Genomic DNA, 23,714 nt, shown 5'->3' with positions numbered 1-23,714 from the left:
TAGCCCAGACCTAAAATTAGCTAAATCAAGACTACAGGAAATTCATCAAGAGACATACAGAGAAAAAGAGACAAGGAGAGAAAAGTAGGGGTGGGAGCAGTGACAGATATAAGCCTACAGATCGAAAGACTATAAGAAGCACATCATGCAATTTCCATGTTTGGATCCCAAGTGAACAAACTCAAAATTATTTGAGATCATCATAAAATTTGAACACTGACTGCATTCTTGAGTTGCATTTGTATGACTGATAATGACAGTGTCATGTATTTAATGCCCTTGTCTTTTGAAAACACATATTGATATTTTATTGAGGAAGTGATATGTCACCAGCATGGCAGCAAGGACTGGGTGGAGAATAGGATAAAACAAGACTGGCTGTGAGTTCATCGTTGCTCATACTGGTGATAGGTATATGGCAGAGTTTCATTCCATTCTTCCCACTTTCATATACATTTGATACTTCTAATATGTATATATTTTCCAATTATTTTTACTGGAAGTGCTGACTTACAGAGGAGAAACAGAAAGATCTTACATCTGCTGGTTCATTCCCCAAGTGGCTGCAACAGTCGGAGGTGAGCCAATCTGAAGCCTGGAGCCTCTTGGTCTCTGACACAGGCGAAGGGTCCCAAGGCTTTGGGCCATTCTCTACTGCTTTCCCAGGCCACACACAGGGCGCTAGATGGGAAGTGGAGCAGCCAGGATATGAATTGGCGCCCATATGGGATCCCAGCAGATCAAAGGGGAGGATTAGTCAACTGAGCCATAGCACTGGTCCTACATTTGAAACGTTCCACAACAAGCTACAAAAGACAAAGTTCAGTGGCCAGCACTGTGGCTAGCCGGTAAAGCCAGCACCTGCAACACCATCATTTCATATGGGAACTGGTTCAAGTCCTGGCTGCTCCACTTCTACACCTTGCTAATGGCCTGGAAAGCAGCAGAGGACGGCCTTAGTCCTTAAGCCCCTACATGCGACTGGGAGACCAGGGAGAATCGCCTAGCTTCTGGCTTTGGACTGGCTCAGCTCTGGCTGTTGTGGCCATTTGGAGAGTAAACCAGCAGATAAAAGATAAAACGTCCTTCTCTTTCTTTTTAACTCTATCCCATACAAATATGTATATTTGTATATATATATTTGTGCGTGTATAAAAAGATGAAGCTTTCAGGATTAGACAGCCTGGTTTCTGACTTTCCTACAATTCATGGTAGTGAACAAATGCATTTTATCATGGCCTAAGTTTCTAGTTTGCATTTTTAAGAACTTTCAAAATACAAATGACATTTCTCTAACTGTACACTTCCTTATTATCCATCACTTTCTTTTGTAAACACTCCAAGTCATCTACATTCCTATCATGTTCCATAAGGCACTGAATGCAGTCAAGACCCAACACCAACACACCATCTTCCTAATACTTAGGTTCTGACACACAAGATTATATAAAAAAAAAGTTTATTAAGTACAGTTTCACATTTAGAAATTCCAAGTTTACAAATGTGATCAGTTCTTTAGGATACATAATTTATTCTTAAAATACACAATCTATACACATACACTAGAAACTCATTCTCCAAAATACTCAACAAAGATGTCTGGGTGACACTTATAGAACTGACCTAGCAATTTTTTCTTCTCTTTGGCAGACAGTTTTGAGTCCTCATCAATAGTTTTTATTAAGTTCAAGAGCTCATCTTTGGTTGTCTTCTGTGTACTGTTGGAATAGTCACTTTGATTGATTCTCTGGCAATAAATATACCCTTACAAAGGTAAAAAAAAAAAAAAGTTCACTTAGGACAGTATTCCTTTAATACAAATCAGTTAATATTTGATACTTGTTTTCTTCTTCCATTTTATAAAGTACATTGAAGAAATAAGCACTAGTGACTTTTTTGTTAAAAAATCCTGCACAAGTTGCTTTCTGGATAGTTTCTGTGCTAAATCTGTATAACTGAGAAAAATATTTAGAATTCAGTTTAAATAAAAGTGTAAAATACTTTCAAATAAGCACTAGCAATCTGTCTTTGGAAGGTAATGAAAATAAAATTTCTCAGATTACCTGCATCTTTATTTGGGTCTCTTCCCTTCTGTATGGCCAAAAGTTTAATACTGACAATTTTATGTAGAGTTCCAGGAATCTTAAGAAAAAGGAACATGGGGCATTATTCGAATATATTATAATCTAGCAATCTACTAAATAAAACCCTGTAGTTGGTTCAACTTAGCTTACCTTGAAAACATCTTTTTGATGATCCATTAAAAAGAGTATCAGAAGGTCAGTTTTGCCTTTGGATAAGTTTTTGTTGTCAACAATGGCTTTTGAGAATATCCTTTTCACAACCATTCGATTGTCACTCTACAAATAGAAAACACACTGCATGTATTTAGAAGACTCAAGTTTGATTTCTTTTCATAAGAAAGGGAATATTGGCAGCTGTTATCCATTTCAGCATGCCTGCTATTGAAGAGGCAGTAATTTGACACATGGGTCTTATAAGTATTAGATTCTCAATACAAGTAACATTTAAACAAAAGACTTACTTCTTTCTGTAATTTAAATTCAGAAGGATGTGCCGCGACAGCCATGAAATACAGCAGTCTTCTGAATTCTTCTCTATTTTGGGGATCCAAAAGCTTCAGAAAGAGCTGAGTAGCTTCTAATGCTATTTCAGTCTTCCCATTCACTTTTGCCAAAAAAAAAAAAAAAAAAAAAGAACCACTTTCAATCGACCAATCATGACTGTATTCAAGGGAAAAAAACTCAAGTTACAGCTTAAATCAAACAGTACATTTATTCAAAATTGCTTCCAAAAACCAAAACAAGACTAGGAATTACAGTGAATGACCCATACCATAAAGGAAGCCTGTTTTCCAGTTGGCAACTAATTGCCTAAGTTCTTGTAACATAGTAGCTTAGATCATTAAATCCAGCTCTTGGCTTTGAGGACAAACTCCCAGCCTGTACTTTTCATTAACTCGATACATTCTAGGGGCTTGCTATGTGCATGAAGCTGCTATATCCATCTCTACCTAGGAAAAACAAAAGGAATCTTTTTGACACTTCAGGTTGGTTTAAACAGCCCATGTGGAACAGTCTGGCTCACTGATGGAGGGACATGGGAGTGGTGGTGCTGCTGGTAATTCCCAGAAGAGAAAGCTGGGGCCTGCGTTGTGGCAAGGTGGGTAAAGCCACAGCCTGTGACAGGGGCATTCCACAAGGATGCCAGCTCATGTCCAGGCGGTTCCATTTCTGACCCAACTCTCTGCTAATAGTCTGGGACTAGAACCAGATGATGACCCGAGCCCTGGGCCCCTGCCATCCACATAAGGAAACCCGGGTGACTTCAGCCTGTTCCAGTCCTGGCTGCTGCAGTCATCTAGGGAGTGAAAGAGTGGATAGATCCTTTTTTTCTCTCTCTCCTTAACACTCTCAAATGAATCAATCATTCTCAAAAAAGAATTTCTGCTCCAACCTAATGATTTTAGTGAATTGAGGGGATTTTCCTGTTGCAATCGGAAGTTTCCAATAGCATTAGAGTTCACCCATGCCTCTTTCCAAAGGAACAGTAACAGATTTTAAAATAACCATATTTTCCATGAATTAATCCAGATTCTGCCTTCAGGTAGTGCTATCTTGGTTACTCTTGAAAAGAACGACCATTTTCCTCTTTCCTTACTAAAATAAATTCTATCTGGAAGGCTCTTACTTACCTAGGAGTTCTGCAATTCCATTGTGAACATCAGATAAATGATTCAACAGAGGCTCCCTATGACTGTAGTATTTGCTAATGGCATCAAACAGAAGTCCTTTCACCACATCTGTGCCATCTGGTTGCTCAGGGAAGTTTCTGCTTATGTCCACCACCAAATGGTCTGGGAAGTACTCTAAGCAGTCGATCGCTGCCGACAGCCATTCGTCTTCCCTGGGTCAGAGAGACAGGCCAGGACACCAAAAATTTATGTTGACAGCATAAACCACTATACATTTAAAGATATGTTTAATTCAATTTCAAAAAATGAAATAGAAACAGACACACGTCTTATTTGCTGGCCTATTATACAAATACCGACAAGAGCCTAGAACTCAATCCCGGTCTCCCACATGGGTGGCAACAATGCAAATACTTGGTGAGCCACTACCACTGCATCTACCATTACCACTAGCAGGTGCAAGAATCAGGAGCCAGGCATGGCGCTGTGGCCTAGTAGCTGAAGACCTCGCCTTGAATGTGCCTGGATCCCATATGGGTGCCGGTTGTAACCCCGGCATCCCCACTTCCTGTCAGTTGAGGACGGCCTAAAGCTTTAGGATCCTGCACCCGCAGGGGAGACCTGGAAGAGATTCAGGGCTCCTGGCTTCGTATTGGTTCAGCTCCAGCCATTGCAGTCACTTGGGGAGTGAGACTGATCTTCCTCTCTGTATATCTGACTTTGCAGTAAAAATAAATAAATTTAAAAAAAATAAAAGTTAAAGATTCAAGAGCTGGAGCCAGGGATCAAACCAAACCCAGACACTCCTAAACTACATGTTAACTGCTTAATACATAGCTGAATCGTCTATCACAGTTAAACAGCAAGTATCCAGTCATCAAAATAGACAATCAAATGGCAAGTCATTTGCTCAGGCCCCAGGCAGGACCAGGACCCAGATCTGACCCGAGACCAGTCTCTCACTGATTCAGTGCAGCTTCTTCAGAGCTATGTATGCCATCTATCATTTCTCTGGCGAGGGCAGAACACATAACAACAGTTACAAGAGAATACAATTTCAACTACCATGTGTAGCAAAATGAAGCTGAAAAACTTCAGAAAAGCCTTAACATTTCAAGAAATGAAACGGCCAGCTCTCAAGCTCCAATCCGTTAACACAGTTCAGCAAGCGATCACGTTGTCTACGTCAAGGACCCGCAGAGCTGCTTCTGCGGATGACCCAGATGCATATCTTGGGCAAATCACTTCATCTCCAGCCCAAGCACTGGCGGGCTTAAGATCTACAGGAAGTGATCTCCACTGTGACTGCCAGCACTGACTGCATGGGAGAAGATAACTGTGAAACGCTTTCACCTGTTGCTCGAGGGTACAGAAATGTAAGCTGAAGTCTTGTAGAATAAGCCTTCTATTATGTAGGCCGACTTGAACAACTGGTATGTTGAGATTAACTTTTTCACATGAGGTGTTAAGCTACCTTTTGCCTCTTAGCTATTACCTTAATAGTTCATCTCAATGTATAACTAGTGAAGTACTGAAAATATAAGTTGTATTTTCCTCTCCTGAAATGGGCTGGCATACTATTTGTTAGAGTAACACAATTAAAAGTTGAATAAACTGGGGTCGGTTCAGTCATACATCAGGCTAATCTTCTACCTTGCAGGAACAGAATCCCTCATAGGCACCGGTTTTGTTCTTGGCTGCTCTATTTTCAATCCAGCTCTGTGCTTATGGCCTGGGAGAGCAGCTGAACACGGCCCAAATTTGGCTTCAGATCGGCTCAGCTCTGGCTACGGTGCCTATCTGGTGAGTGAACCAGTGGGTGGAAGGGCTCTTCCTCTGTAAAACTGCCTTTCAAATAAAAAAGAAATCATTCTTTAAAAATTGAATAAACTAGAAAATATCAGGGCAAGTTTTAAAGTTATGAGAAATACAGAACTATTCCTGGGTGAGGGGAGAATCTTAATTTCTGTAGCAGCTGAAGTTAAAACTTCAATTCTGAATATTTGTATTTAGTGTGTGCTTGTGTTGTGGGACATCAGATAAAAGCTACTGAAAAAAGAGGGGAAAGAAAAAAAAAAAGGTCAGGGACAGTTGTCTAATGGCTAAAGTCCTTGCCTTGAACGTGCTGGGATCCCATATAGCCACCGGTTCTAATCCCAGCTGCTCCACTTCTCATCCAGTTCCCTGTCTGTGGTCTGGGAAAGGAGTTGAGGATGGCCCAAAATCTTGGGACTCTGTACCCGTGTGAGATACCTGGAAGAGCTCCTGGCTCCGGATGAGCTCAGCACCAGCCAATATGACCACTTGGGGAGTGAACCAGTAGATGGAAGACCTTTCTTCTCTGTCTCTCCTCCTCTCTGTGAATATGACTTTCATAAATCTTTGAAAAAAAATAGCTGCAGGGTTGGCATCCCATTTGAGAGTCAGTCCAAGCTGCTCTGCTTCCAATCCAGCTTCCTGTTAATGTACTTGGGAGAGCATTAGAGGATGACTCAAATGCATGGGCCCCTGCCATGTGGCAGACCCAGAAGAAACTCTTGGGTCCCAGCTTCTGTCTGGTCTACTCCAACTATTGTGGCCATTTGAGGAGTGAACCAGTGGATGAAAGATAGCTCTCTCTTTCTCTTTTTCTTTTCTCTGCCTTTTAAAAGATTTATGCTTACCACCTGTAGCTACAATTCTCCTAAATCTTACTTTCATAAAACTAGTTTACTTAAAATTACATACTTCACAGGTATTCTAGAGGCATATAAAAGCATTTGTAGCTAAAAGGATTCCAAGAATTTATTTAGATTTTTTTAAAAGCAGATTTAAGACTTATTTATTTTTTATTTAAAAGGCAATTAGGAGAAACATAGATAAAAAGAGAAGGACTTCCCATCTGCTGGTTCACTCCCCAAATGGCTGCAATAGCCAGAGCTGGGCTAGATTATGTCTCCCCGTTGGGTGGCAAGGGCCTAGGCACTCGGCTCATCTTCCAGTGCTTTGCCAGATACATTAGCAGGGAGCCAGATCAAAAGTGGAGCGGCTAGGACTTGAGCTTGCGCCCCTAATGGCATGCTGGAGTTGCTGATGGTGGTTTATGCCGCTGACCCCTATCTGCTGTTCATCTTGGTCTAGGTCCTTCGGAGAAATCTTAGAAGACCAGACTTACATTTTCTTTGAGATAAGATGCAACACAATCACTTCTCTTGGTGTGCAAGTTATTTACATGTGAAACAACAATGATGTGAAAGTAACGACATTTAAGTTATTTTCTAAATTCAGTTCATTCTGTTTTTCTCAAATAACTGGCTATATCAACTGGCAACGCATATTTGACCCTATGGAAGGTAGAATTCCAATGATTATCTTAGAGCCATTCTTTATCATCTTCCTCCACACATACTCAGATGATCACATGTACTGACACATACTGTGAATCACCATAAGCCTTGAGAATCGCCCGATCCAGGTAGTTACTGCTGCTGACCAGGTCAGGCTGCCTGCTACACGCAGGAACTTTAGGGACCATCTGATGCCTGAGTAAGGAGTCAATAAGTGGCAGGTCTATCAGTTGTAGCAGTCGTGCAATTGTTTCTTCTTGCCATACTTCATTGATCACTACACAGGAGAAATGACAAGAGGAGTTAAAGGAATTACCAGTTACCGTATGCTCACAAGCGTTTTTATCTAGACAGGTCTCAGCTCATAAATTTGTCTCCCCCGCACCCTCGACTCCAAGGAAAGAACAAGTCAACTTTATGAAGCGCTTTCTTATAACAAAATAAAACAATCCAAGATCTGTTGGAAGTGTAGGAGAAACAGACTTTGGACAACAGGGATTCTTTTCATTCTCTGTATAAAGCAATCTGGCAGAGATAAGAGATCAAGTCATATAACATGTTAATAAGGGCTCTGGAAGAAAGGATGATTCATTCAATCTTGAAACTGGTTTGAAACGATTGGCCACAGACTGTTGCACCCAGGGTGCCCACAACTGGCATGGAGGAGGGAGGGAGGAAGTGGGAGCCAGCCAGCATGCTCCTGCCACACACAAGGAGGAACTGGAGAATTCTGTAAATGCCTTCCTGTGATGTTCAAATCTGTGCTTCCTCTAGTAAAATCTTGGGGAGAGCAACTTCTGAATCATGTTTTAACTAAAAATCTGCATGCCCAAAATTTCAGTTTTGAACCTCCGCCAGCTGATAGGACAAAAGTCAGTGTTCGAGAGTTGCAACACTGATGTGTTTGTTAAAGATAATAGACTTCTGTTAAAGCTGAATATAAGCAGCTTTAACACGGACTGTGCTCTCTCTGCATGCTGAATATTTAAATTCTAATAAAGGTTAAGATGGAAAAGATTGAAGCGCTTTTACTGAAAGTTAGGCTTCTGTTTCTTATTTTACATATCTTTGGCTTACCTTGTGGAGACAAGGTTGCAGAGAGATTTACATGAGGGGAGTTGGCAGGCTTCAAACTCAGATTTTCCCACAAATCCTCCAGACTTGCTGATTTGATCTCAGGTGACTTAAATAATGCAGCTGTATTCCTAAAATAAATTTATTTTATGAGGTAATGTTTGTTAGTATAACCACAGAAAAATTTCAGCGCTTTAGGGCTACAGTTTCTGGAAAGCTTATATATATTTCAGAACAAGCACACAAAAATGCAAATTCTAAACTATAAAAAAACCACTACAAATATGAAAGCACGCCACACGTTTGTTTCTTAAGTCTAAGCAAATAGTCTAAATCGGGGCCCAGCACATAAGCCTCATGGCTGGAGTCCTCGACTTGTTTGCCTGCACTGGGATATCACAAGTGCGCTGGTTCATATATCAACTGCTCCACCTTCCTTCCAGCTCCCTGCTTGTGGCCTGGGAAAGAGTCAAGGACGGCCCAAAGCCTTGGGACCCTGTGACCACGTGGGAGACCCAGAGGAGGCTCCTGGCTCCTGACTTCAGATTAGCTCAGCTCCGACTGTTGCAGCCACTTGGAGAAGGAATCAGAGGATAGATCATTCTCTCTGCATATTCTTCTCTCTGTAAATCTGACTTTTCAATAAAAATAAATAAATCTTAAATCCATGTCTAAGTTAGCAGTGATACTTTTTGAAAAATATAGTATTTTTTGAAGGTATTAGTTTATCTGTTTTAACTGGGGCTGTCACTTTTTTCTTTATTCCACCTAGAGTGAAATTCTAGTATTTCTAGAAAAATATTGTACCCCTTTGGTTATCTAAAATGTTGATTAAAATGTGCCTCCTCTTCTAGAACTTGTAAATAAGAACTATCCCATATTCAGTTGCTTTTTTTTTTAAGTTAATAAACTTTATACTTTCTGGAAAAAAAATACTGTAAATGAATTCTCCCTTTAACATCTAGATTTCAAAAAAAATTTTTAAGGATTTATTTATTTGAAAGTCGGTTTCTGAGAGAGGAAGGACTCTTCCACTGGCTGGTTCACTTTCCAAATGGCTGTTCAGGGCTAGAAGCAGGCCAGGCCAAAGCCAGGACGTTTATCTGAGTCTCCCACGTGGGTGCAAGGGCCCAAATATTTGATCCATCTTGTACTGCTTTTCCAGGCCATGAGCCGGGAGCTGGGTCAGAAGTGCAGCAGCCGGGACACGGGCAGCAACCATGTGGGACACCTGCGTCACAGGCAGTGTCACAATGCCAGCCCCTTTGCGTCACGTAGATTTACTTTGTTTGAAAATCAGAGTTCCAGAGAGAGCATGAAAGCTCTTCCTTCTCCTGATTTATGATTGGCCAAAGCTAGGAGCTCCGTCTGGGTCACAGGGCAGGAGCCCTTCCGTGACTTTCCCAGGCCATTAGCAGGAAGCTGAATCAGAAGTGAAGCAGCTGAACATGAATCAACACCCACACGGGATGATGGCATCAAGGACAGTGGCTTTACCCACAGTGTCACAGCACCGGTCCTATAATATCTGCCTTTAAGTAATTCCGTGACAAAAATTCTAGTCACCAACTTGAAAAACAAACTTGATGATGCTCACCAATTCTTTTGTTGTTTTTTTTAAAAAAAGATTTATTTTTATTAGAAAGGCAGATTGACAGAGAAAAGGAAAACAGATATTCCATCCAGTGGTTCACTACCTAAGTAGAACTGAGCCTATCTGAAGCCAGGAGCCAGGAGCTTCTTCTGGGTCTCCCACATGGGTGCACGGTCCCTAGGCTCTGGGCAGTCCTCAACTGCTTTCCCAGGCCACCAGCAGGAGAGCTGGATGCAAAGTGGAGCAGCAGGTACATGAACTGGTGCTCTCCTGGGATCCCAGCACTTGAAGAGAAAAAAATTAGCCAGTCAAGCCATTGCACTGCACCCCAGTTATCTCTACTTCTAAGGCATTCTTTGAAAATGGTGGGAACTGTCTCCCAAAGGCAGATCTATGATCCTTTACCTTGCACATGATACATGCGCAAAACGACCTTTCTAAATACACAACTTGTCCCAAGGGTTTCAGATACATAAGCCTGCATTGAGCGTGTTTATCATGCCTGAAAGAGTTCAAATGTATTTGGGCACAGTGAAATGGCTCAACAGCTATATCCTTGCCTTGCACACGCTGGGATCCCATATGGGTACCAGTTTGTGTCCCAGCAGCTCCACTTCCCATTACACTCCCTGCATGTGGCTTGGAAAAGCAGAAGAGGTTGGTCCAAGGGTTTGGGACCCGGCATCCACATGGGAGACCCAGAAGTAGCTCCTGGCTTCTGGCTTGAGATTGGCTCAGCTGTAGCTCTCGCAGTCATTTAAGCAATGAATCAGCAGATGGGAGATCTTTCTATTTCTTTCTGTCTATATGCCTACCTTTTCAATAAGAATAAATAACTTTTTTGAAGAGCTAAAACATATTTCAAGATGAGCTGGGGACTGGCTCCGCCAATGAAGCTGCAATCCACATCTATCTGAGTGGCTTGTTGCAGTCTTGCCCATCAGCTTCTGCTTTGGCCTTTGCTGATGCACTCCTGAGAGGCAGCAGAGAGCAGCTGAAGTGCCTGTGTTCCTGGCACTGAGTGGACACTCGGATAGAGTTCCTGGCTCAGGCCAGGTACAGCCTGGCTGCTGTAGGCACCTGGGCAATGAAGCAAGAGATATTTCTCCCTCCCTTCCTCCCTCCATCTTGTTCTGCCTTTCAAGTAGACAGAATTAAGTATTTAAAATATATATATGTGGCCCAGCGCAATATCCTAGTGGCTAAATCCTTGCCTTGCATGTGCCGGGATCCCATATGGGGCTGATTCATATCTCAGCTGCTCTACTTCCCATCCAGCTCCCTGCTAATGGCCTGAGAAAGCAGTGGAGAATGGCCCAAAGCCTTGGGATGTTGCTCCTGCATAGGAGATCTGTAAGAAGCTCCTGGCCCCAGATTGGCTCAGCTCCAGTCGTTGTGGCCACTTGGGGTTGAACCAGCAGATGAAGATCTTTCTGTCTCTCCTCTCTGTACATCTGACTTTGCAGTAAAAATAAATAAATAAATAACTCTTCAGAAAAAAAAGTTTGAAGGGAAATACCCTAAAACGTGAGGTTAGATCTGAATGAATTAAAAGAACATCAGGCACACTGTCACCTCTGCACAGTTTACCTGAGGAACAGGTACACTTTATGAATATTATATAATAAATAACAAAATTCACCATGTGCCCATTTAACATAATTGGGCCCCACATTTCTGTCTCCCTCGTCCACCCCCTGAAGTGACGCCATCACTTGGCCATGCAGCTAACTTCAGTTCTCATCTCCCCCAAGCAGCAATACCACCACAGATTCCTAACCAGAGCTCCCAGGGGAGCCCAGACAACGGCCAGGATGACTTTTCTAAAATACATGGGGATTTAAAACAAAATTTTTAATGAAAATGAAATGCATTGGGCCTGGTCTGATGGGCTCAGCTAGCTGATCCTTTCCTTGCAAGCGCCAAGATTCCACGTGACTGCTAGTTTGTGTTCCAGCTGCTCCACTTTCCCATCCACTCCCCCAAGCAGCCGCAACAGCCGGAGCTGCGCCGATCCAAAGCCAGGAGGCCAGAGCCTCCTCCAGGTCTCCCACACGGGTGCAGGGTCCCAAGGCCTTGGGCCGTCCTCGACTGCTTTCCCAGGCCACAAGCAGGGAGCTGGATGGGAAGCGGGGCTACTGGGAATAGAACCGGCACTCAAATGGGATCCCGGAGCATTCTAGGTGAGGACTTTTAGCCGCTAGGCTACCACGCCAGGATCCCAAGTAGCATCTTAATCAACTATGCTAAACGCCGCCCCCTATGCAGATAGAAACATCAAAGTTTGTTGGTTGTTGCTACTACATGGAAAATAAGAACAAAATGCCATTTGCAACAAATACAACTGAATTGGAAATCATTATGCCAAGTGAAATAAGCCATATCCAGCAAGACAAATATCCCATTTTCTCTTATTTGAGGAAGTTACTTAACAGATAGAGTATAAAATTGATTAGCTATCACATCACTTGGTATGTGGTTATATGCGTTGCTTCCCTGGAGCATCAACATACAAGATAAAATACCCACTTTCCCCCATGCTATGATCATGGGTCCCTCGGTTTATGATATTAGCATATGTTCCCAAGAAAAAATAGCATCTATGTCTATATATAAAATGTCTATATTTGAACAGGCCAAAGTGTTCAAAGACTGCCTAATTTCAAACCCAAAAAATAATAAATTCATATTCTGAAAATTGAACTAAACAAGTCTAAGAGTTACCATACTTCCCTGCTTACACATTCAACATCTCATTACAATATATATATAGAGAGAGAAGCAAAACCCTGCAGCCATTTCCCTCAGAGCCCGAGACTGCACACGAACCTGGAGGGTGAGGTTGACCTGTTTTCTTTGCCTGCCTGGCCGTCCTGGTTCGGTATCGTTGTGAATCGATAGAGGCTGCAACTACTGTCTTCAAACGTAGGCTTTTTGTCCTTTCCAAAGACCCTGGTGGGAACCGCTTCAAAGACCTTGTAGTCCATAAGCGCCTGACACACTCTCACGACTTTGGCCCGAGGAATATCGACATCACCGAAGTACTTATTCTGCATCAGGTGAGCGTAAATGACATCCACGGCTTCTGAACCCACAAAGCAGTCATTGTGTCGTTTTAGGTGATGCCTGCGTTTTTTCACCTCCACCTGTGTTTGAAGAGTGTTTATAATGCTGCTCCACACGTATGTGGCTCCAAATGGCTTCTGGGCCACACTGAAACCTAGAGGGAGAAAATTGCCGAGAACGTGAGAATGATGCTTTGTTCATTTGTTGGAAGGTCTTAACACCTATCCAGAGATATGAAGAAGAAGCAATCATGAGGGAAACACACTATCACTATTAATGGCAACTCATTTTTTAAAAACGTAGTGTCTTCTGTATATCAGACAGTGTTATATCTGCTAGGACACAAGAGTTCACAGAATGATGCCTTATGGACACAGATTCTGCAAGAAGACACAGGTAGAATGGAGATGTGATTACTGCTGAAAGGAACAGCTGGGTACGGCGGCCAGCGCTGTTTTAAAGCGGGACTATGGTTATGTGTTTCAGTAGAAATCAGCAAAACTAGGAGGCAAGCTGTTCCCAGACCTCCAGGGAAAGCGCAGAGGGAACATGAAGGACCAAGCTCCGAGGTGGCAGGGTGCCTGACCAGCAGGAGGCAGAGGGCGACAGCAAGTGGGAGCAGCCGGCGGAGCTGTGACTTGAGACTGCAGGGGCAAGCGACGTAAGTCGACCCTTGCAGCAGCCGGGAGCTGTGTTCAGGGAACTCTGTTAGTGCCTTTTAGAAATCATCTCGTTTTCTCTAGCAGTCCCTTGAGGTAGACAGCATCGTTTTGTGATGGATTCAAAACACATTCCCAGGAGCCAGTGCTGTGGCATAACCGGTAAAGCTGCCACCAGTGGCACCAGCATCTTGCATGGGTGCTGGTTCTTTCCCAGCTGCCTCGTTTGCAATTCAGCTACCTGCTAATGGCCTGGGAAAAGCAGCAGAAGACGGCCCTCGTGTTTGGTTCCCTGCTCCCATGTGCGAGACCCAGATGAAAACCCTGGCTCAGGCCTAGTTTAGTTTTGGCCACTGTAGTCATGCGGTGAGAGACCCAGCAGATGAAAGATCTCTCTGTGTCTGCCTGTCTCTTCCCCACCCCAACTCTGGCTTTCAAAAATAAATAAGCCTTTAAAGCAAACAAACAGAGCAGATTCATAGAGGTCACACATAACTTGTACACATTACAGTGAAGATCACACTGGAACTGGGACTGCTAAGACTCCAGGTATGTATCAGCCAGATGCAGACACACTTTAGGAATAAATTCATATATTTTTTTTTTTAAAGATTTATTTTTATTATTTTTTCATTGGAAAGGCGGATATACAGAGAGGAGAGACAGAGAGGAAGATCTTCCATCCGATGATTCACTCCCCAAGTGAGCGCAACGGGCCGATGCTATGGGGGTCCGAAGCCAGGAGCCTCTTCCGGGTCTCCCACGCGGGTGCAGGTTCCCAAAGCTTTGGGCCATCCTCGACTGCTTTCCCGGGCCACAGGCAGGGAGCTGGAAGGGAAGCTGGGCTGCCGGGATTAGAACCGGCGCCCATATGGGATCCCGGGCGTGCAAGGCGAGGACCTTTAACCACTTGCGCCACCGCGCCGGGCCCTAAATTCATATTTTTAAAGCTTCCTATTTTGTAGGCTTTTAAATTAAGTAAGCACTCTGTAAGCACAGTTAAGCAACAATTTGATTTCTGCGCTTCAGAATGACTTACTACAAAGTTGGAGGGACACAAAGATTTTAGCTAAATACAAAATGAAAATAAGCCTCCAAAGCTTCCTATCATATTTTCCCTCATTTGTAATAAACCGATGGCAGAACGACAAAGGGAAACTAGGAAGGAAGAAATGGGCCTTGGGTTTCAGTCGTCTGCAGGGACAGAGCACAGCTATGTGCCTTGAGCCAGCTGCTTCGCTCTGCATTTTCCGTTACTCAGAAAACTCAGTACTCCAGATGAGAGCCCCTGTCTGTCTGTCTTTCTCTCTCTCTCCTTCCTTCCTTCCTTCAACATATTAGCATGTCATCTGTGATGCCCAACTACCTACTGGGCAGCTGAGTTTGTGAGTCCTGGCTCCACTCCAATTCATACCAGCCTCTTGCTAAGACGTATGCTGGGAAGCAGCAGGTCAGCCTCAGTTGGGCCCCTGGTACACGTGTGGAGGACACAGCCCGAGTCCTGAGTTCCTGCCTGTCCGGGTTCCAGGCCTGGCTGTCCTGGGACATTTGAGAAGTTAACCAGTAGGTGGAAAACACCGATTTTGATCTCCATCTCTCCCCCTTTCACAAAAACTTAAAAAAAAAAAAGTAAGAAATTGAAATTACTTTCTTACTCTTTTAAACATACAGGATGCACTGATTTTGAGAATAAGAAAAATTCCTTAAGAAATGAAATGCTTGCTTACTGCACCGTGAATTTTTAAGTGGGTCATTTGGTATGTATACTGCCAACGTGAACACTTAAGGGGGTCATTTCAAATTCATCTTGTGTTACAATAATTATAAGAACACTGAATCATTACACTATATTCACTTACACATCATTTTTTTAAAAAAGATTTGAATGGCAGAGTTAGATAGGGAGAGAAATACAGCATAATTCTGCAGCTACTAGCAATTTTGACATCTTCGCCATAAAGTTCACAGTACATGCATACACAAAGCCCTTGACTAATTACTTGTATGTTTCCAATACCAAAAGTACATGGGTAATTTATCACTTACCAATTGTTATGTTTACAATGACACTGTTTTTAACCAAAATTATGTTAAGATTAAATACTTTATAAGCCAATACCAAAAGAAGAAATTGTTAGCAGTCTCACAAGCATCATATGGGTAGCTTCAAAAACTGAATCATGGGCCCAGCGCAGTAGCCTAGTACCTAAGTCCTTGCCTTGCATGTGCCAGGATCCCATAGGGGTGCCAGTTCTAATCCCGGCTGCTCACTTTGCTTCCAGCTCCCTCCTTGTGGCCTGGGAAAGCAGCAGAGCACAGCCCAAAGCCTTGAGACCCTAAACCTGTATGGGAGACTTCAAAGAAGCTCCTGGCTCTTGGCTTCAAATTAACTCAGCTCTGGTCGTTGCGGCCACTTGGGGAGTGAACCAGTGGACAGATGCAAGGTCTGTCTCTCTGTCTCTCCTTCTCTCTGTATATTTCACCTTGCAATAAAAATAAATAAATCTTTAAAAAAAAAAAAACACAACTGTGAAAAACTAACTAGTCTTGTCAAGCTGGAAATAAATTTATGACAATCAGTATTTATTTAGATTTACTCTATAATGAATAAAGCTGGAATAAGGAATCTGAGGTAATCACAAAATAACCCCATATTATTTATACCCAGAACTCAGGGCACCCCAGTGTTTGCACCTGTTCCAGAGATCACAACTGAAATTTTAGTGAACTAAATTTTTTTTTCAAAGATACAATTTTTTTTTAAAGATTTATTTTATTTTTATTACAAAGACAGATATACAGAGAGGAGGAGAGAGAGAGAGAAAGTGGAGCTGCTGGGATTAGAACCGGCAACCATATGGGATCCCGCTACATTCAAGGCGAGGCCCTTAGCCACTAGGCCACGCCACCAGGCCCATGAACTAAATTCTTTTCTCTGAGGTTTCAACTCTTCACTGTAGTAGTAATAGCTAATATTTGAGTATATACAACGTGTCAGGCTGTCTCCTCTCAGGTTATCCTGTTTGACTTCTGTGGACGTTCTTAATCTTACTTTGTGGAAATTAAGGCTTGGTGATGTAAACAAACTTGCTCTCCACAACTTAGTTGGTAAATATAAGTTAGCTTGTCCTTACATATATAAGTTAAGCCACGGGCCTGGCACAGTAGCCTAGTGACTAAAGTCCTCGCCTTGTACGCTCTGGGATCCCACAAGGGTGCTTGTTCTAATCCTGGCAGCCCCACTTTCCATCCGGCTCCCTGCTTGTGGCCTGGGAGGGCAATCCAGGACGGCCCAAGCCTTGGGACCCTGCATCCACGTGGGAGAACAGGAAGAGGCTCCTGACTCCTAGCTTCGGATTGGCTCAGCTCTGGCCACTGAAATCACTTGAGGAGTGACTCATTGGACAAAAGATCTTCCTCTCTGTCTCTCCTCCTCTCTGTATAAATCTTTAGGGAAAAAAAAAAAAAAAGGTCAAGCCACCAGAGAAATGGATTTAGCATCAACCTTTCACTGGAGCCTGGAATTAAGTAAAATAGCTTTAAGATAGTAAAAAGATTAGAAGAAACATAATGGAAACCTCTAAGGCTTGTGAACCGCCAACTAAAGTATTAAAAACAAAACCTGTTAGTAATCAGGATTCCTAACGTAAGGCAGGATAGCATAAAGTGCAAACACTGAGAAAGGGAAGCACACTTGGACAGACCAGCCTGCCTTTAGCTGCCGTGAAAAACACTTCTGAACTATCACACTGTTACAGGGGCAACCCACAGCCATAACACTCGAGCTACAAGTAGGTCAACGCATACAATTTAAACATCTATTCATTTCAGATTAACAGGACAAACAGCAAGGGGGAAAGGAGAGAGCCTCTATGGTCTCAGGGACGTGGAAAAGGCCAATCTTCACGTGAGAATTAAGAGGGAAGGAACACATTTCCCCGTATTAACTTGATGCAGAAATGTGGGAAATCAGGAAGTTTTTCAAGTTGACTAACGCTGCATAAAAGATTACAAAACAGGTTAGAGCAGGATAGTAGGCACCTGTGAGCCACATAATACTTCAAGAATCTTCCAGGCATGATAGAGTTCAGCCCTTTCAGGTCCCTTCTGTTCTCAGTGTCCATTAATTTCCAGCCATTGCATCCTGGGATATTTCCCCTAAAGCACCACCAACACCGTCAGACCCAAACTAGCTCATGTTCATACATGTATACTTTAATATACTTTGGACTTGACAAGTAAACGTGCCAAGACCCACACCAGGGCAACCTGTTTATTTACTGCTGACTTCATCAGTTGAATGCAGATCTCCCCCCCCCCCCGCCCCATGCTGGTTTAAAACCTATTTACCATCATCAAGAGCTGAACTGAATAATGATAGAGAATATAGCCCAGTAGGATGACCTACTGTGGTTTCTAAATACAATTTAAAAGCCCAGTAGTATGCACGGAGTGCTTTGTAAGTCTAGCAATCAGCACTTAAGCTTCAGCTTGTCATGGAACTTCACTTAGACGTGAAGTTAGACTCTTAAACTCTTTAAAAATTCATCACCATCTACAGTTTGGTACCTCCTTATTTATATCTGGCCAGCTGTTTTCGAAAAGCACAAGCAAAGGAATTAAAGCAACTAGAGACCAGCTAGGAATCCCTGAGCAAGAACCCGATCCTCTGCGTTGGTTTCTTCATCCTCTGACACAACAGTTCAACTCCAAGGTCTCAGATATAAACAGTAAAGCCAGCCCTCCCACCCCCTTAGAACAGGACATTGCCGGGGCAGTACTGTGGCACCCCTCTGCAGAATGCTGGCTTGAATCCTGTCTATTCTGCTTTTGATCCAGCTCCCTGCCAAAGCCCTTGGGAAAGCAGGGAAAGGATGGCACACATAACTGAGTCCCTTCCGATCACATGGAAAACCTGCATGGAGTTTCAGATTCTTGGTTTCAGCCTGGACCAGTCCTGGTCACTGTGGCCACTACAGCAGGGAACCAGCAGATGAAAGATCTCTTTCTGTCACTCTATTCTTGACATAAAATAACCACAGCAAGGAAGAAAAAGCAAAGAAAGAAAGGGACATTGAACAGCAAATACAACACTGCAGATTCATAAGAAATGAAGTATGGGGACAAACTTGACTTCACCATATACAGATATGGAGTGGCTGTCTAACAGGAAAAGTTAAGATATATAACACGCTACACATGCAATTAAGTCCTATAAAGTCATGGCTAATTAACATTCCTTTACTTTTCCAGCAGTTTCATCTTTATTTGCTTGAAAACAACAGCTGTTTTTCAAAAGCAAAGGCCTGCCCGTCACATGTGTTTGAGCTCTAGCCAAAAATGTTTACCCACAGGGCCTGGAGCAATGACTCAGGGGCGAAATCCTTCCTTGCATGCGCTGGGATCATTTGCATACTGATTCATGTCCCAGCTGCTCCACTTCCCATCCAGCTCCCTGCTTGTGGCCTGGGAAAGCAGTCCAGGATGGCCCAAAGCCTTGGGACCCTGTGCCTATGTAGGAGACCTGGAAGAGGTTCTTGGCTCCTGGTTTCGCATCGGCTCAGCTCTGGCCTCTGCGGCCACCTGGGGAGTGAATCGACGGATGGAAAATCTTCCTCTGTTTCCCCTCCTTTCTGTATATCTGACTTTGCAATGAAAACAAATAAGTCTTTAAAAAAATACAAAAGGGAAGGGTCAGTGTCTTAGCATGGTGCGTCAAACTGTCACCTGAGACACAGGGATCCCAATGGGGAGCCAGTTCAAGTTCTAGTTGCTCCACTTCTGATCCAGATCTCTAACCATGGCCTGGGAAAACAGCAGAACATGGCCCCAAGTACTTGAACCCCCTTCACCCATATGGGAAACCTGGGAAGAATTTTCTAGCTTTTGGTTTCAACCTGGCCCAGAGCTGGCCATTTGTAAAGGGAACAAGTGAATGCAAGATCTCTGCTTAAATCTGTCACTGTCTCTCCCTCAACATCTCTGCAACCCTGCCTCTCCAATAAATAAATAAATATTTTTAAAGGGAAGAATCGGTTTTAATTATGATCCATGCAGTCAGCAGATCTAGCCCTACTGTGATAACCTATTTAAGGATAAGAAAAATTCAGTAGTCATTTTAGTAGCGAGATACTAAATCCTTCAAAGTAGATCAATATAAGCATTATTAAATTGGATTAAAAAAACTTTTTTACTGGAAAGTCAGATTTACAGAGAGGAGGAAAGACAGTAAGAAAGATCTTCCATCTGCTGGCTCACTCTCGAAGCGGCTGCAATGGCCAGAGCTGAGGTGATTCTAAAATAGGAGCCTGGAGCCTCTTCCATGTCTCTCATGTGGGTGCAGGGTCCCAAGGCTTTGGACCGTCCTTGACTGTTTTCTCAGGTCACAAGCAGGGAGCTGGAGGGGAAGTGGAGCAGCCGGGATTTTAGAACCTGCACCCATCATAGGATCCCAGAGCATGCAAGGCGAGGACTTTAGCCACTAGCTTAACCAAGCCGGGACCCTAAAACTGGATCTTACAGACAAGTAAAGTATATTACTAAAACATATATTGTTTAAAAAAAGATTTATTTATTTGACAAAGTGAGTGACAAGAGAAGGAGAGAGAGAGATCTCCCATCCACTGCCTCATTCCCTAAATAATCACAATGGCTAGGGTTGATTCAGCCAACGTCAAGAGCCAGGAACTTCACCCTGGTCTCCCACATGGGCCATTCTCCACTGCGTCCCTAGGCCTAGCAGCAGGCAGCTGCATCAGCAGCACAGCAGATGCTGGTGTCTCACAGGTAACAGTTCATTGTACCACAACTCCAGCCCACAACAAATTTGCTTTCTTGGGCCTGGCGCCATAGCCTAGATTAAAGTCTTTGCCTTGAGCACGCTGGGATCTCACATGGGCACTGGTTCTAATCCTGGCAGCCTTGTTTCCCAACCAGCTCCCTGCTTGTGGCCTGGGAAAGCAATCCAAGACGACCCAAAACCTTGGGACCCCGCATCCGCATGGGAGACCCAGAGGAGACTCCTGGCTTCGGATCAGCTCAGTTCTGGCCATTGCAGCCACTTGGGGAGTGAGCCAGCGGATGGAAGATTTTCTTTGTCTTTCCTTCTCTCTGTGAATCTACTTTTCATTTAAATATTTCTTTAAAAACTGAAGAAACAGTATGCTGCTGCATACTGTTTTCAGATTTCCTTATAATTTGGAGGTTCAAATTATTTAACTGCTGGGACCAGCACAATGGCTCAACTGGCTATTTCTCCTCCTGCAAGCACTGGCATCCCACATGGGCACTGGTTTGCGTCCTGGGTACTCCATTTCCCATCCAGCTCCCTGCTTGTGGCCTGGGAAAGCAGTCGAGGATGGCCCAGGGCCTTGGGATCCTGCACCTGTTTGGGAGACCCAGAAGAAGTTCCTGGCTTCATATATGCTCAGCTCCAGCTGTCGAGGCCTTTCGGAGCAAACCAGTGGATGGAAGATCTTTCTGTCTCTTCTCTCTGTAAGTCTGCTTTTCTAATAAAAATTAACCTTTCTTTTTTCCTTTAAGATTTATTAATTTTTATTGTAAAGTCAGAAAATCAATGCAAAGCTAGTCGTGACTGGGGTGTTAAGTCTGGGCAGCTGTGACTGAGTGGAAAAACACCTTCTCCACTTCCAACGCCAACATTGCAACACTTCCTCTGAACGTTGGTTTTGCTGGTTCAAAGTTTATTTTCTTCCTGTTTGGCTTTATGAGCATGCTGAAGACCGAGATTGCCTCACCGAAGATGGCTGCTGTCAGGTGAAACGATCAACCCACTAACAAGAACCACTTTAAAATACTAAGGTAACTAGCTGCAAAGCCAGCGCTGGCTCCCGCCTGAGTTCATACAGGCTAGGGAGACAGCATATGGGAAGTACTTCGAGCTCCCGGGAAAAGTGACACCAGGCCAAGTCAAAGACTTAGGTTACAGCAGGAAGGGATAACAGAACACACTTGTCTAAAGCTACAAAGGAAAGGGTTGGTTAGAGGTTGGCATCCAGACCTTATTTCTTCATGTAAACCAGGTCTCTTGTCGCTCCCTTTAAAGTATGGAAGAATTACTCAACAGTGGAGAAAGAGCAAAAAAAAAGTCATACAGAGGGATGACAGGAAAGCAAGACCCATTGAATCCCATGACTGTGCTAAGACCACCATGCAGCAAACTAAAGGTTGGAAGAGGGCTTAACAAACGCTCACAAAGCCAGGTGTATCACAGGAAATAAACCAGTACTCTGTCAGGGCCCCTCTGCCCACTGCACCTGCCTTCTCCCAGGTTCAAACCCGCTATCCAGCACCCTACCTCTCCTAAGAAGCATTTACTTAATTCTTAAACCCATCTTCCCTAATACCATCAAAGAAATTGGTCACAAATGCCCAAAGCCCAGAACTGGTATTTTGGCTGCTGCAGAAAACCAACTGCCACATTTTCATCAGGTGAAACTGGGGGACTTCTCAGCATTCACAAAGTATCAGAAGATTTCCCAAGACTGTTTTCAATCGCATTGGGTTTTCAATTCCCAAATGTTTTAAAGGAGTTCTCATCACCGTACCAGCCAAGCAAATGGTTTGGATGTGCTGCTCATCCAAATCTTTCACACGGAGGCAGAAGACAGTCCATATTGTGATCTTAGAAAAGTACAAAGAAACCGAGTTCTGGATCACAACTGATAATGAGCATTTTGAGAACTATAAGGAGCATCCCAGGATGCGGTGGGGAGCGGCACTCCTTTGACCTAGGGGAAGGAATCATGGCGTTTGCACGCAGCTCCAGAGAGGGGCCAATGCTGTAACCTATCCAAAGGGGGGGAGGGAGGAAGGCCAAGTGTTACCTGGATATCTTAGCAGTCATCTGAATCCCCCTAGTTACCAAGCTGCATTGACATTAGCGCCAGTGTTAGAAGCGATCAGCGGATGAAAAAGATTCCAATGGAATTTCCCCCAAAAGGCAGGATTAGCCAACCTCTCTCCCTACGTTTAAAAAACAGTCAGAAACTTTTTTTTCCCACTCAATTCTGCATATTTAGAAGGCGTTAAAAAAAAACAAACTAACGCTTTAGGCCAAGTTCCTGCTAGGATAACATATCAACAGATCCTCTCGCCTCTCCCAGCAACGGGCTCGGAACTGCTACCCTGCGGCCACGAGCCACACCGAGCAGTCCGTCCAGGTGTCAGTGTGGCTAGCCACGTTCCAGGGACGGTCGGCCCGTCAGTCGCCGCCGCGCGCAGCGCTGTCCGGACCACGGCGAGTGGCCGCCCGGCACGCGGCGGGCGCACGGACCAACGCGCGGCCAGGTTCGAGTTCGGGAGAAGAGCCGGGCTGTGTGGGCCGCCCGGTCCGCGGGCGGGGAGCAACCCGAGGCGCGCGCACGGCGTGGCGGGGCGGCCCGGTGAGCCGAGGGCCCCCCGGCGGTGCCAGGCTCGCCCAGCCGACCGCTGCGCGCGGGGACGGCCGAATGCCCCACACCCCGCCCGGCCCGCGCCCTCCCAGGGGACGGGCCTTGGGACCTACCGGGTGGCCTCTGCGCGGGGCAGTGGAGAGCCGAGAGGTTGAGCGCGGCCGCCTTCTCCCGGACCGAGGCCATGGCCCCGGCCGCCCCGACGGAGAAGCCTTCCAGCGCGGCGCCCGCAGGCCGACTGTGCGCTCCCGCGCCTCCGCCTCCTGTTAACCGGCCGGGCCCCGCCTTCGGCCGGTCACGTGCTCCCACACGGACCCCTTGCCCCTTGGAATCCCGCAGGCGGGTCACGACCGGAACCGAGACCAGGTAAAAGGTATTTTACAGGGCCGGGCCCTTCCATCCTGCCCGGGCACCCTCGCGGCCGGCGTCCACACCTGCACAAGTGCCGCTGCGTCCCACCGGGCCAGCTACTTGACCCCGGGTGCTCGTCTTCACTCCTGAGGCCGGGAGCAGCATGAGAACCCGCTTCAGAAATTTTTTTTTTCGAAAATATATTTTAAAATATACATTCACTTTCATTTTATGTGAAAGGCAGAAACAAAGATTTTTTTTCTTAATTGCTTGACTCCCCAAACGCCCGCACCAGCTGGTGCTGGGCCAAGCAGAAGCCAAGAGTCCACATGGGTGGCGAGAGCCCAAGTTTGAGAACCAGAATCCGCTGCCTCCCGGGAGGCACATCAGCAAGAAGCTAGGAATCGTTAAGTGGAGACAGGACCTGAACCCAAAACCCCAACATGGGAGGCAGTTGTACCAAGTGGAGCTTAAACCATTTGACAAAACTGGCCCACACAGTTACATTAAAATATA

The 23,714-nt window shown here is 44.6% G+C and overlaps 1 protein-coding gene across 2 annotated transcripts; it reads right to left on the bottom strand.

Moving 5' to 3' along the window:
* Window positions 1-1,449: 1,449 nt before the first annotated feature.
* Window positions 1,450-23,052, bottom strand: DEPDC7 (DEP domain containing 7). 2 transcript variants are annotated; one of them, XM_040980308.1, is made up of 9 exons: window positions 22,961-23,052; window positions 12,539-12,929; window positions 8,119-8,246; window positions 7,132-7,318; window positions 3,716-3,927; window positions 2,546-2,688; window positions 2,235-2,360; window positions 2,064-2,142; window positions 1,450-1,764 (listed from the first exon to the last, which is right to left on the bottom strand). In XM_040980308.1, exons 1-9 carry the CDS (start codon window positions 23,031-23,033, stop codon window positions 1,571-1,573), a joined length of 1,533 nt encoding a protein of 510 aa, XP_040836242.1. In that variant the 5' UTR covers window positions 23,034-23,052; the 3' UTR covers window positions 1,450-1,570. The 2 variants fall into 2 exon arrangements, with proteins under 2 accessions (XP_040836242.1, XP_040836243.1); XM_040980309.1 differs by having other exon boundaries at window positions 8,119-8,238; window positions 12,531-12,929; window positions 22,961-23,033.
* Between the last annotated feature and the right edge of the window lie 662 nt (window positions 23,053-23,714).

Source organism: Ochotona curzoniae, unplaced genomic scaffold, assembly GCF_017591425.1.
Source record: "Ochotona curzoniae isolate NIBS_2020 unplaced genomic scaffold, NIBS_Ocur_1.0 contig_3432, whole genome shotgun sequence".
Taxonomy (NCBI): Eukaryota; Metazoa; Chordata; class Mammalia; order Lagomorpha; family Ochotonidae; genus Ochotona; species Ochotona curzoniae.
This window is presented reverse-complemented; position numbering and strand designations above follow the sequence as displayed.